The 14,001-nt window shown below is 26.0% G+C and overlaps 1 protein-coding gene across 3 annotated transcripts in view; it reads left to right on the top strand.

Annotated features, from left to right (window-relative positions):
• LOC142326313 (sodium-coupled monocarboxylate transporter 1) overlaps positions 1-10,033 on the top strand; it is a 172,358-nt gene extending 162,325 nt beyond the window's left edge. For all 3 annotated transcript variants that reach the window (XM_075368721.1, XM_075368714.1, XM_075368729.1), the window contains exons 11-12: positions 1,511-1,611; positions 3,140-10,033. In XM_075368721.1, coding sequence (XP_075224836.1) covers positions 1,511-1,611; positions 3,140-3,342 — 304 coding nt within the window. In that variant the 3' untranslated portion in view covers positions 3,343-10,033. The remainder of the gene's footprint in view (positions 1-1,510; positions 1,612-3,139) is intronic.
• Positions 10,034-14,001: the final 3,968 nt, after the last annotated feature.

Genomic DNA, 14,001 nt, shown 5'->3' with positions numbered 1-14,001 from the left:
CTCCAGATGGAGTCGTATGTGCTGATTGAATTAATTTTAAGAACTGCAATGTCTTTTCAATATTTTTCTGCTATTTATCAAGGTTTACTTTCAATAAAACCATATTCATTAAAAACATGTTACTGTATGTGTTATATATATATATATATATATATATATATATATATATATATATATATATCAAATCCAGTATATTGACATCAACATATTCAAAGCAATATGCTCACTAGATCATTCAATCCTACCCACATTATTTATAACATTAAATATGCTTTTATTCTACACTTACTAATAGCAGGATTCTATTATTATAACTTTAAAAACGTTATTCTAGTTTTAAAAATAAATAGGCTCCTGTTATAATATTCTGTAAAATTATTTAAATAAGTATGGAACACATTAAAATGACTTAAATTTTGAAAGACAGGTTTGCCAACTTTGTTCATTTGTTCAAAATGAAGGTGTTAATTTGATGCAAAAAAGATGTTTTATCAGTTTAACCTGTAAGCACCAAGATTCTGTGACTTCACTCTATCTAACTAAATGCAGACTTTAAGAATTGCAATGTCTTTGCAATATTTTTCTGCTATTTATTAACGTTTATTTTCAATAGCATAATTTTAATTAAAAACTTGTTACTGTCTGTGAAAGTTTTATCGATATTGTCTCTGTCAGTAAAATGTTATAATATTGAAGAAATTTAAAGAAACAAAGCAACATGATAAAAGTAATAATGATGGATGGCTAGATCATCCATTCTATTGAAGAGTAAACTACTCAAATTAAAATGAGGTCAATAAATATTTATTTTTAAACTGTTTACAACAGTTGAAATGCATTTTTACAACTCTAGACATAATACGAATATATGAAACTTTTAAAAACTGTAGTGTAGGATAATGTTTACACAGTTTAGATCAGACAGATTGTTTGTGCATGTTTTAAAATAACACTATATATACATCACAAAAGTAAGCATTCCTAAAAGAACATGTTGTTTGGAGTGTCACAGAACTGCTGTCTTGTTAAGGGCCAAGTAGTCTTGTAATTAGAATATTAGAATCCTTACAGTTATGGCCAATCAGGTAGACTTAAATAATTGTCAATTTCAAGGTCTTGCATATCCTTTGAATAGATGTAATAGATACCAACCTCTGTAGTAGAATGGTTGTGCCTTTGCTTTTCATGTGGAAAGTCCTGGATTCAAATTCCCCAGTCAGGCTTGGGAATATCAAATTCATAAATTACAAAATCTATTTTCCATCATAAAAAAAGTAGTGAGTTTAAGCCATACTTTGTGGAGAAAATAAACAAATAAAACCAGTATATTTGGTGCAAGAAGGGTTTTTTGGTAGTTAAATGTAAAAAAAAGAAGTATGCCAGTGGATAAAAACAAAATTCTTTAGGAAGGTAATGTAATTACTGTTCAATGAATTTTTAAACACATTATTTAATGTAATGTTATAATTTAATAAATGAAAGAATATTTAACTTTTCAACTTTGTTTCAGGGATTTCCTTACAAGTTTGTACATGATTACATACATGTATTACTCTTTCCTAGGAACAACTATAACTGTAGTTTTGGGAGTTATCATCAGTTATTTCACAAGTGAGTTTCATATAAATTATTTATTCCGATCAGATATAAGTATAGTATCTAAATGAACTTCAATAAAAAAGTAAGTTGGTTACCCTTTACTACAAAATGTATTTGTAATAGTATGGAGGGGATTAAATTAGCAGAGCTTGCTAACTTTCGTAGTGTAACTTTATGAATTGTTTAATTTTACTTTTTTTATCATTTTATTTGTGTTTCATACCATTTTTTTTACAGAAAAAAGATTACATCAAAAAGAATGGGGATAGTTAAGTGCCACTTTGATGAGCTTTCTACATATTAATGATTATGTGATAATAAACTAAATTTAAAATAATCAGTTTTCTATCTACAATAACTTAAATTTATAATTAAATAAATATCTGCATAACTTAAATTTTATTCAATGGAATAAAAGATTTACTAATTCTTTTAACTGAAAAAAGGAAATTAGAACAATTTTTTTTGAAAAGGTATGAAATTGATGATGGAATGATATTCTGATTCATTTTCTCAACAACTAATATCATTCCGAAATAGTATGGCTTTAGAAATTAAAAAAATTATGTTTATAAATGAACTGCTTCTTTGTTATTTATAAAGTACTCAGCATTGTCGTCTACATTTCCTGATACAGCTTGATTTTATTTTTTTAAATTCCTGTAACTGTTGCCAATGCTAAAGATAGTTTTCAACTTTAAAAATTATAATACTTTAAAATTTATAAAAACTGTTTAAGAAGCTCAATGACACAATAAAACTTATTCCTGGTTTGGCTATTTTATCTACTGAAAAAGATTGAGGAAAGAAAATCAGTGGAAAGGAAATCACCAACCGTTTTGCAAAAGTCAAAGTGAGCAAAAAATCTTTGCAAATAAGTTTTTTATAAAAATTAATTACATAAGACTAGATTTATTCAGCTGTAAACATGATGAAAAAATCTCAGGCCCTATTTTATATAACCTGCACCAGGGCTCTTATTAACTCTAGTTACGCCACTGATGCAGAAACCAAAAACTTTTGTTCTTGATTTTGTTTAATTAGTCTAACATTTTAAAGATATTCAGTGAAATTAAAAAATTATGAAAAAGTAACATCTGAAGATGTTTATTTTTTTTTAAATATAAAATTTCAAAAACATTTTACATGTTTCCAGGGGCTAGGAAACTACTGAAACACTGCTTTCATTTACAGTATTTGTTTAAAGATAATATTAATATTAAATAAAAATGTTAAATATTGAACAATGTTATCACTATACATATTTGTGTTGGGATATTTAATATATTATGTATTCATAAATTTATCCTGTTTCTATTATTATGTTGTTTTCTGTTGTATTAGTATTTATATTATGTTCTTATTTTGTTTCTGTAATGACAAAGATCTGTCTGTAATTTATCATTAATGTTTTTTTTTATTGAGAAAGAGATTTGGCCTGTATACTTGTAGATTTCCTATATATTTTCACATTACTGAAAATAAATAAAAATAAATATTTTAATTAATTTTTGATTGACTTATTATCATTTGATTGCAGGTTCTGAGGATGATATTTATGACGAAAAACTTATTCATCCAATCGCTAGAAAAGTTAGTAATTGGCTACCAGGTAAAAAACGAAAATATCTTAATTCACGTCCCACACCTAACAGCACATCTACAAATACAACGATAATACCAAGTATTAGTGAAAAAACTGAAAAATCAGAGAAATTTAAGGAAACTTCAGGCCCTGCTTGATGTTTATAGATATCTTGTGTTGTTTACTTGCTGAGAAATTTATTACTGTTCTGTTGTTCCAGATTGAAGTGAACTTTAATTATGAGACAAATGTGGTATTGAGTTATTTATTAATAAACTTATTGATGTTGATGAATGGAGACTTAATATTAGGTGAATAAAGAAATGAACTGTGATAGAAATAACAATAATGTAATAATTACATAGTAGTTAAATAATAATTCATAATAAATGAATGGCTAATTGATGCATCATCAATGTCATTCATTAATCAGTTCTTTTGTGTTACATATGTACATGGAGTATTAATAAGTTTTAATTTAAGTGATGTTATATTTTTATTGAGAATTATTTTGAATTATTAATTATTTATCTTTAAATCTCATTCAGATTAAGTAGTTCCCAGAATATTAATATTTGTAAATTATTACAATTCTATTTAGTATTGGTACAAAAATAATTTTATTGTTATAATTTATTTATTGCACAGAAATTAATTAATTTTATGGTGAAATTTTATTTGAATATATTGTAGCATTATTTTTTGAACTTCATTTATTTAAAATTAAACTTAAATTTTCATGAATTTAATTTTATTTCATTCAAAATTACTTTTATAATTTACGGTTAATTGTTCAACAGATAAAAGTATTTACAATATCTTAAGAATGAATGATTTTAGCTTTCTTGAATAAGCTAAAGTATGTTAACTGTGTGCTTAACTGAATTTCATTGTTTTCTAGCACACTATTTATTTCATGATCCAAAGTTTACTTAGGGATATTAAGCTACCAATTTCACTGAAGTAATATTTTAGTCAATTTTTGTACTAAAAAATAATCTGTAAATACAGATGTATTATTATATTGTACAAATTAATTATTTTTTTTTTGTAAGTAAGCATTTAAAAAAAAATCATTATAAGTTTATTGTTTTCAGTCCTACTTCTGTTTAGTAACAAATTGCTCTCTACTTTTTCATTTACCATAATGTACCCACAGTTTTATATTTCACTCAATGTAAACATTAACTAACTTATTTTTGCTGTACAACCCTAGGCTGTACGGCCGTTTAATAGTATTTAATTATAAATGGAGAAATACTCTTAAGATTTAAGAGAAATATGAAGTAACAAACACTTGGGAACAGTACTTCAAGCAAAATTTAGTGCATTGTAAAACAGTAAACAGTTCGGTTTTAAGAAAATACATAAAGTTTGTGATTAAAATTTAAACAGAAAACAAAACTGCATTTGTTTTAAAACCACATAATATTCAATTGCTTTTAAAATTATCAGCAGTTAGCATTTATGAAGGATTGTTTTTTTGTAATTCAAGGAATAAATAATTAAAGATGTGAATGGATATATTTTCATAAATATCTTGCTTCCTCACTATGGCAAAGTTTGCTTAGTGATACAATGTATTTTGTCTTTCCTAAATGGTTTTATACACTGTGTCTTTCCATTGCTTATGGCTGTTGAATTCAAACTTTGTTAACCAAAATTTGTTATTAGAAAGCTTAACATGTTTTTTTTTATTTCTTAAGTAATGTACCTTTAAAGTATGTATACTTTTCTCATTGGTATACCTTTTAATGAGTTATCAGTTCGAAAACTTGGAACTGGTTGCATTAAAAACCAAAGAAAAATAAAAACCTAATAAAATTGGACTCAGGTAATCTGCACTTGAAGAAATGGTACAAAAATCTGAGTTTCCTAAAATTTGAACCACCTAATTTAGAAATAAGTGAATAAATTACACTATTTAATAAATTACACATTACACTTTTTATGCTCTGAACTAGACCAATGGTACAAAATAGACTTGTGGACATGGAAGTTAATCATACTTACACTGAGCCATGGTGTACAAAGTCCAGCAGTAAAAAGGAGATAGTATAAAATCCAGAGTAAAAATACTGTACGATCCATTAAAATAAGAACCTAATTTATATTCTGCTGTTCCTAAGTAATAAGTTATCAGATATGTTAAAATCCTAGAAAACATACTAACTCTTTTCTCTAGGGAGCCAGTTTAAAATTTTTGTTTTAACTTTACAGGAATTTTATCTTCTGGTTTATTGTGTACCTCATAAACATTTTGCTGTCAGACTAAGATAAGGTTTGTTTCAAGGATATGTGTTTTGTCTTCCTTAAAATTGAAGAAATTTTGAGTTAGAAGACATTTAAGTGTTAATGAGCAATTCTATAACATAATTTATGTCCCTATTATTGCAAATCAAAAGAGTATGTTAAAATGGGAATAAAACAATTCTTCTGTTTCATCGTATACATACATTTATACAACCGCATGTACTGTGTGATTGCTTCACTACACAAAACATATTTGGAAGTATGTTATAAATTTCCTCTCTAAAAACATCTCAGTAAACTATTACAAGTACTTTGATACTAATACTTTTTTGATTTATTGAAAATTTTCTATAGTAAAAAATGGAATGACCATATTCTCAGGATGCACATATTCATGAGGATTTTTTTTTGTGGAGCATATTCATGAAGAATGCAAATTTTTCCATTTTGATGAATTCTTTTTTCAGAGACCATATTCATAAGGGATGCGCACATTTTCACTTCAGTACTGTATTAGGTGGAGTAGGTAAAATATCTAAAAAAATTTGATTTAAACTAGTGTTTTTTATAAATATATTTATATATATTTTTTTAAATTAATTTATATTCAAGTTTATATTGTAAAAGAAACTGATAGTTGGGTACAGCTGCTTACAATTACTTTTTTATTTTTACATTTTTTATAAAGTTTAAGTACTTTTTATTTCTCTTTCATGAAGAATATTCATAATTAGAACCGATATTATTAAGTAAGTTAATAGTATAGATTACTTTGTTCAATTTTAGATCTGAAAAATTATGGGACACAGGAATTTCAAAAGCCAAAATGATGTGAAAAATAACAAACAAATGGTAAAATTATTAAGTGAGTAAGGATTAAAAATGGCTTTTGGTCCTCCAATTTTTTCAACTTTAAATTTTTGTTGCTTGTTTTTAAAAATGTTGTAATATCTTTATTCTAACAGAAATCAGACTACAGAACAGATATTCATTGCTCTTTTATGGAAGATAAAATACAGTCATATAAAGTTAAAAAGTAATATTGATCACTAAGAAGTATATATGAGTTTTCTTAGACTATCTTCATTTAAAATTCTTTAGGGAAATAAATATTTTATTGAATAATATACCCAAAGGAGAGTTTAGCAATTAAGGCTACCTACAAAAAACTAAGAAAAAAAAAGTTTATTTGTTTCATAATAGAAAAAGATTTAAAAATATTAACTACTTAGTTAATCTCATTTATAAAAAAAACATTGTGATAATAATTTCAACTAATTTTAAATAAATAATAAATTTAGTTCCATTTATATTCCTAAATAAACATTCTACAGTGCTCCTGGAAGTAATGCAATATTTTTGCAAAAAGTTTTTTTAAGTATCATGATTTTCTAAACTAGTTTTTGTTATATTTAAATCTCAAGCTACAGTTTAGTTTATCCATAGTAATATATATTGTTAAAAATATTCTCAATAGTCTCAAAATATGTACATGATTTGGTCTGTTTGAATCGATTAACCTCTCACATAAGAAGGCTAGTGCTAATCATTTTGCTATCCTGTTATTTCCACATGTACTTTCAATAAATGAACAAGCAGAATTAAGTTTTTAGTTTTTCAGGTTCTGATAGATATCTTAAACAGCATTACATGAAATTATACGTCCTGTATTTCATGCTCTTGAGTTGCTAATGGTTTATTAATGTCTCTTGATGAGTCATTCATTTTTAATGGTATATTGTTTTTAGATTACCAATTACAATCCGAAGGTTAGGAGAATAATTAATTGCTTGCTGTCTTTGTTACAACAAACTGTTAATTGATTTTTAAAGATTAAAAAATGTTATTAAAGATGTCATTATGTTACCAAAATACTCTGATCAGTGGTGTTCAATTAATGGTATTTTCACAGGAGTAATTGGCATATGGCAGATCAAGACCAATTTTTTAATTATAATTAATTGTGCTTACAGCTGGTTTTTAATAAAGTATAATCTTGAATACAAAATAAATAAAGTATTGTTACAAATACAATAATTATACTGAATCTGTATACTATTTAATAAAATCCAGAATTTGTAATTCAAGCCACAATAAAGATATATGTAAGATTTTACTTAAATAGGTTTGGGCATTAAATACAACAATGAGGTTTCTTTTTTTTACATTAATGATTTTAGAAGGCAGAAAAAATAAATATTACAGATTTGTATGTTTAAATAAATTTATTTTGTTTAGAATTAAAAAAATTAAAAATGATTAAAATACACACAGTTAAAAAAATTATGAAGAAAGTAGTTCATAATTTCAGGCACTGAATGATCAACAGAGAATAAACATAACAATGATAAAAACTCAGTAACTGCATATAATTAATATTTAAGTAAACTTAATAGTTTAAATTGTAAATATGAATTTAAGCAGTAATAAAATTAAATTAATTACCACATTTTGCTTTTATTTATCACTTTTATTAAGTAATTCCGGTGTAATAGGGAACACATGAATGAAGTTAATGTCAAAACTCCCACATTGATTATTAGGAAAGCACTTTTTTTGTCTTAATTATAAAATGTAATCCTTCATTAAGATGAGATAAAATATTAAAATTTGATAGATATTGAATATGTGAGAAAGAAAATATGTGTAAATTAAATTAAGTAGGAATGAAAACTTTGTACAAAATAATCATAGATTTAAAAAGTATTGTGCCACAAAAGTTAAGACTGTATTTATTAACCTGAGCATTAAAAGTAGTTATAGAAATAAAAAATAGTTAATAGTTATTAGGTTACAAAGAACTATCATTTGTGATAACTTGTTGATAATAACATTCTGCCTGCAAACAGAAAAAACATTATTTAAATAGATTATTAGTTATGTCTGAACTCTTAAGTATTAAACATTTTTTTTCTGCATTGAAGAAAGTAATCATTTATTCATATTTAATATGAAAATAATTTTTTTTAAATAATCATTCTAAAGTTACTACTATATTTATATAATTTGATGCAAATTAAAATGAAAAAAATCTTATTTATCAGAATATTGTGTTTTATCTCTTTTAATACTCAATATTGAAATAAATTCTGTTTTAAATTTCTTTAAAAAAGTATTATTTTATTTTATTTTCATTGAAATATCTATGGTTTATAGTGAAAATATTCACCAACATTTCCAATTCAATTGTAAAAATGTCTTCATGATGTCTGGCTGTTGTTTTTTTTACGTTTGTTTTTTAAGTTGGTTTGCTAGTAGCATGTACTTGGAGGCTGCATTTCTCCCATTTCTCTGAAGGTAATTTCTTGCATATTTTTGGTAACTTTGTGAAACACGGTAATTTATTCATAAAATATTTGTAATTAAACATTTCTTTTATAAACATTAGACAGGGTAGTATTTTGAATGATTTATTTGTTTGTTACATAGAGATTTTTGGTATAATTAGAACATTTTTTTTTTGGTGTTATCTTCATTTTTAATTTTTATAGGGTGTACCAAATTATATCTTAGATATCATTTTCAGAAGTATGTTCTACTAATTATAATTTATAGAATAGATAAAGTATGTTAAGCAAAATAATTTGAAAACCTATAAATAGTGACCTAGTATATAGGAACAAAGAATTTTTCACTAGGGCGCTCAACAGCATTAAAATTGATAGGTTGCAAAGTTGCCTAGAAATTTAAATACCTAATCATAGATAACATTGGTTGACCACTGTTCTCTTTATTTTAACTGATTTAAAAAATGGTAAAACGGAAATTATATATATAAAAAAAAAAAATATTATTTGATGCACATATACTTTTTTCTGTATGAAAATATTAATATGAATTTTTAATTTTGTACTTGAGTAAAAAATGTTTTTAAAAACTTTACTTAAAAAATTTTTTTAAAAATTCAAATTATATAAAAAAGTTAAATAAAAAAAAACAATGACCATAGACTATTACTAAACATTAGTTTCAAAGATTCTAATAATTTTAAAATTAAATATTATTAAGTGGATATTTTCTTCTTCATTTAGTATCTCTGTTAGTTTTGATAGATGTTAGGTTTATATTTCAAAAACTATAGATGTATTAACAAATAAAAAATATTGCTTTAAAATTAATTATGGAATGGGGGCTTAGCTTGTGGTAGTACCTGGTGGTTTGATGAAGTGAATGACATTGGATAAATATAAGAGTTTTACGGTTTGATTAAATTTAATATTTTTCTTAGGATTTGATGAAATCTGCAAGAAATGTAAGATATTTATTCCTTCAGACATATATGTAAATGAAATTTTTTTAATTATTGTGCAGTCCAGATGTATTTTCACAGTTATTTAGTACTTATATCTTTTAGTTTTTAACTTTCATATAAAATATACATATAGTAGTAAAACTTCTTACCAAGTCATTCAGTTGTGCTGAATTTTAGATATTAAGTATGAAGCTTCAACTATAAGCATCATTCAGTATTTTTAAAGATTTACATTCAGTTACTGTCAATGTTTACTTAATTGTTATATAATGAAGTTTTTAATAATTTAATTAAATTATTTTAAGCTTCTCAGTCATTAATAAATTCTATTTTATGAATATAAATCATTTACATTCATTTTATTTCTCCCTTATCTCAATAAACTATAGTTTTTATGTTTCTTTCAAGATTTATGTTAAAAAAGTGATGCTAATGTGAATTAAATGTATTTAACAAAAGGTTTGATGATACATTTATCTGTTATATTCAATACTTGGACAAGTATTGAAAAAACTCTTTTTCATAACTATTTCATCAGATATATTAAAATTAAATTTCATGAATAATCAGTACATGTACAATGGTCATGCAGTGCAAACAATACAGTGTAATCAACTAAGTAACAGGAAGGAACATCTGATCACTTCACCCTCAAAGATCTGATCAAAATTACTGTGAAAATAGATGATTTACAATTCTCACAAGTGACTATGGTTGTATTTTTACTACGTTTGCCTAAATTTCTTATTGGCCGATTATTATACAGTCTATAATGTACACATTGCAAATTTTAGATATTAACCACTTCGTCCTTTGCAAGCAACTTATGTATACTCTTATGTATTGTAATTCATTCTCCTTAAAAAGTTATTTGCATATAAGCCCTTGAACTTACTTAAAAAGCTGTTAACAGATATCAACATCAGACAGTAGCAAACTCATTCTGTATTGGTGAGCACCATCTTTGTTTCTTTGTCCAGAATATAAAAATGTTATACCACCTGTTTTTCTTATCTCACCCAAGGCTACCACATATCTTCACTCAGTCCTAATGCATTCAGCTCATACCTCTCCACCTCCATAACTACTTACCTTAATTTACGATCCCATGAAATAATTTGAATTTCAAGCATCCGAAATGTATAGAAGTGTCAATCCAAAGGTTCTCACTGAATTTCCTCTCTGGCTACTTTGCATGGTTACTTATTTAACTGAAAATTTGAAAAGAACAGAGTTGTTTTATCCCATTGTCTCTGCAGAGTTTTGGTAAAACTGAATACTGACCAAACCACACTGAACAAGGGCGCATGTACAAAATAGTTCTTTGTTGTAAAAGATTTTATGGCTAAACTGCCAATACTCAGTTATCAGAATCATCTTTGACCACAAGATACACCACTTGCATGATATGAAAGATGAATACTTGTGTAAGAGTTACATTTAGGTAAGCTTAAATTACATAGACATATTTCTTTAAATTTAGGATCAATATTAGGTATTTTGAAAAACATTATTGCACTATTCACCTCTTTATAAAACTATAATAAATTTGCTTTAGAATACTGAAATATACAGAATTAAAAAAAGGTAATCAAATAATAAATGATAATGCAGAACTTATTCATTACTGCATATATGCCCTTCAAACTTGAATGTACTGTATAGCTTTTTCTTTCATAGTCACAACTTTTAAATTAACAGCCTTCATACTTCACATGATAGCTAATAATAATTAATTATAAATTAATTATTATTTGCTATACTGAGTATTTTTGCCTTGTCAGCTGCCTTGTTAACTGAGTATTTTTATTTGCCTTGTCACTGGTTTCATTTATTTATATATGTGAACCACATTTTACTACTCTGTTACAGAACAGTAGATTACAGATCAGGACTGAAATTAAATTGTACTTTTCAATTCTTCAGTGTAAGCACTTATTGAAAATTCTTACTTTTAATCGAATAGAAATTACACATTTCAAGAAATAATTAAAAAATATCATTCCAGATGAAGGAAGGAGGAAGAAGGAGGAAAATCAGATTTTTATGAAAACAAAAAATAAAACAATTACTTGGTATTGTGAATTTAGAGTTTGTCTTATAAGTCAGAATTGTATAATGAGATTTTTTAAACGTGATTTTTTTTGGTTTACCATATACAGAAATAAACAGTGGATTTATAGATGAATAATTTTAAGGTAAATAAAACATCTCTAAAGGTACTGTGAATGTTACAGAAAAAGTCAGACAGTACCTGACTTGTTCTTGCATACATGTGTGAGCAAAATCCACGTATAAAAAGTTATATTTTCAATGAATGTCAAAAACATATATACAATACATTGTATAAAGAAGGTTTAGAATTTAAGAAGGCATTTATATAGAATTCATGCATTTATTAATTTATAATTTATGTTAGATTTACATTTATTTTAGATACATTTCATAAATTATTATTTTTTTTAGGATACTGAATCCACTAAATTCTGATAGGTACATCATGAATAAACTAAAAGTAAAATGACCATTCACTTTCTCAAAAGTACTTTCTTGTGTTTCTTTATCAGAATGTATTAAGCAAGCATTGTACATTGCATATTGTAAATTAGGATTTAAAAGTGAATGTGACAGTTTGATCATTATGAATCAAAATGTACTGTATTTGTATGTAGACAAAATGATGTAAGTATGTGTGTAAATGTATGTTTGAGAAAAGGTATAAATTAGTACCGATTAAAACTAAAATAATTGAAACATTTAATTTATGTTATAATTTTAATTTAATTGTAGGTTTGTATGAATGCTCTGTTGTATTGTAGGTGCTATCATATCTGGGTATCTATGACTAGATAGATATGGCTACGTGAATAGATAGAGAAGTTATTCCTGAAAAAGGACAAAAACCCTTTCAGTAATTGTTGAGAGTATTACCTAATTGATGTTTGTACAGACTGAACAACAAATCATATTTTTATGAGGCAGTACTGCATTATTGACAGCAATGGAAAGCTACTGGAGTATTTTTTGATGAAATTTTATCCTTATTCCTTTTCTTTTTTCTCTTTTATTCAATGTCATGATATCCTCTTTGGTAAAACATGTAGAAAGTAAAATATATCTCCAATTAGATCTCGTGAGGATGGCTGAAGAAGAGATCAGGAAGTAAAAAAACTAAGGCAATCTTCATGTTGGAATATGGAATGTTTGAAGCTTAAATAATGATAGAAGACCGGATAATCTAAAACAATAAAAGTAAATGAAGAACAAGATTTTACAGGAATTGATTAGGAAAGATGGAAAAAACTTTTGGTCTAGAAAAATTATAGTGATTAATACAAAATGAAAAAATTAAAATGCAGGAACAGAAATTATAATGGATAAGAAACACAAGTATAAGTCATAGTGTGTATTATTTCAAGTAGAAATGAGAATAAATTTAGAATAAATAGGTTTTTAGCACAATCCACGGAAAAGATTTATGAAGAAATGGATGAGTAATTTATATTGAAAAAGGTGATCAGAATTTAATGGTAATAGGAAACTGCAATGGGATATTAGCAGAAACCATGAATGGAAAATAGCCTCTTCTGCTACGTTTTTTTAAGAATGTAAGAAGAACTCTTCTTATAGTTGCTCGTTTTCAACAGTCCCATTCATAAACCAGATGACTATCATTATTTCTTGCATAGATATAATTTTAAAACTGTGGGAACTATTAAAATATTTTTTCTGTAATAAAAACCATGTTAAGTAATTATTGATTTGTTTCAACCGTCTGTCAGAATTGTATTTTTTACTCCTTCATAGACAGTCAAAAACTGCAAGGTATAGTAGTCCCAATTATGCCACTTCAGAGCCATTCTTTCCTTCAGTCCACAAAGAGAATTCATAGCTCACATGACCTGTTAATCCATTATCCCATCGAATTTCCCAATTCCTAAGCATAATGTCCTGCAGTTCTTTGTTAACTATACTCTTACATTCATCATTCTTAACCTGTTGGGACAATTCAACCCACTTTGCTACCACATCTCCTAAAGGACTGGTATTGACCAGTCCTAAATCCAGTCCTAAATAAGGATTCCTAAAATACCAGTCCTTTAGGAGACTGACATTCCGCAGTGAATGTCATTTTGTATGACTTACATAATGTTATAAGCGCAAGACGCTGGGTACGCAATAATGTTTCTGCTAAAGTAAGTTTATGAGTTACATAGGTAATCTTAAATTCAAAAATTTCACAAAAAATAATCCTACATGCATAAATAAATAGGTCATTGTGGTAATAGTCACATTCTTCGTCAGTCCAAAT

This window comes from Lycorma delicatula, chromosome 1 (assembly GCF_047948215.1).
Source record: "Lycorma delicatula isolate Av1 chromosome 1, ASM4794821v1, whole genome shotgun sequence".
NCBI lineage: Eukaryota > Metazoa > Arthropoda > Insecta > Hemiptera > Fulgoridae > Lycorma > Lycorma delicatula.
This window is presented reverse-complemented; position numbering and strand designations above follow the sequence as displayed.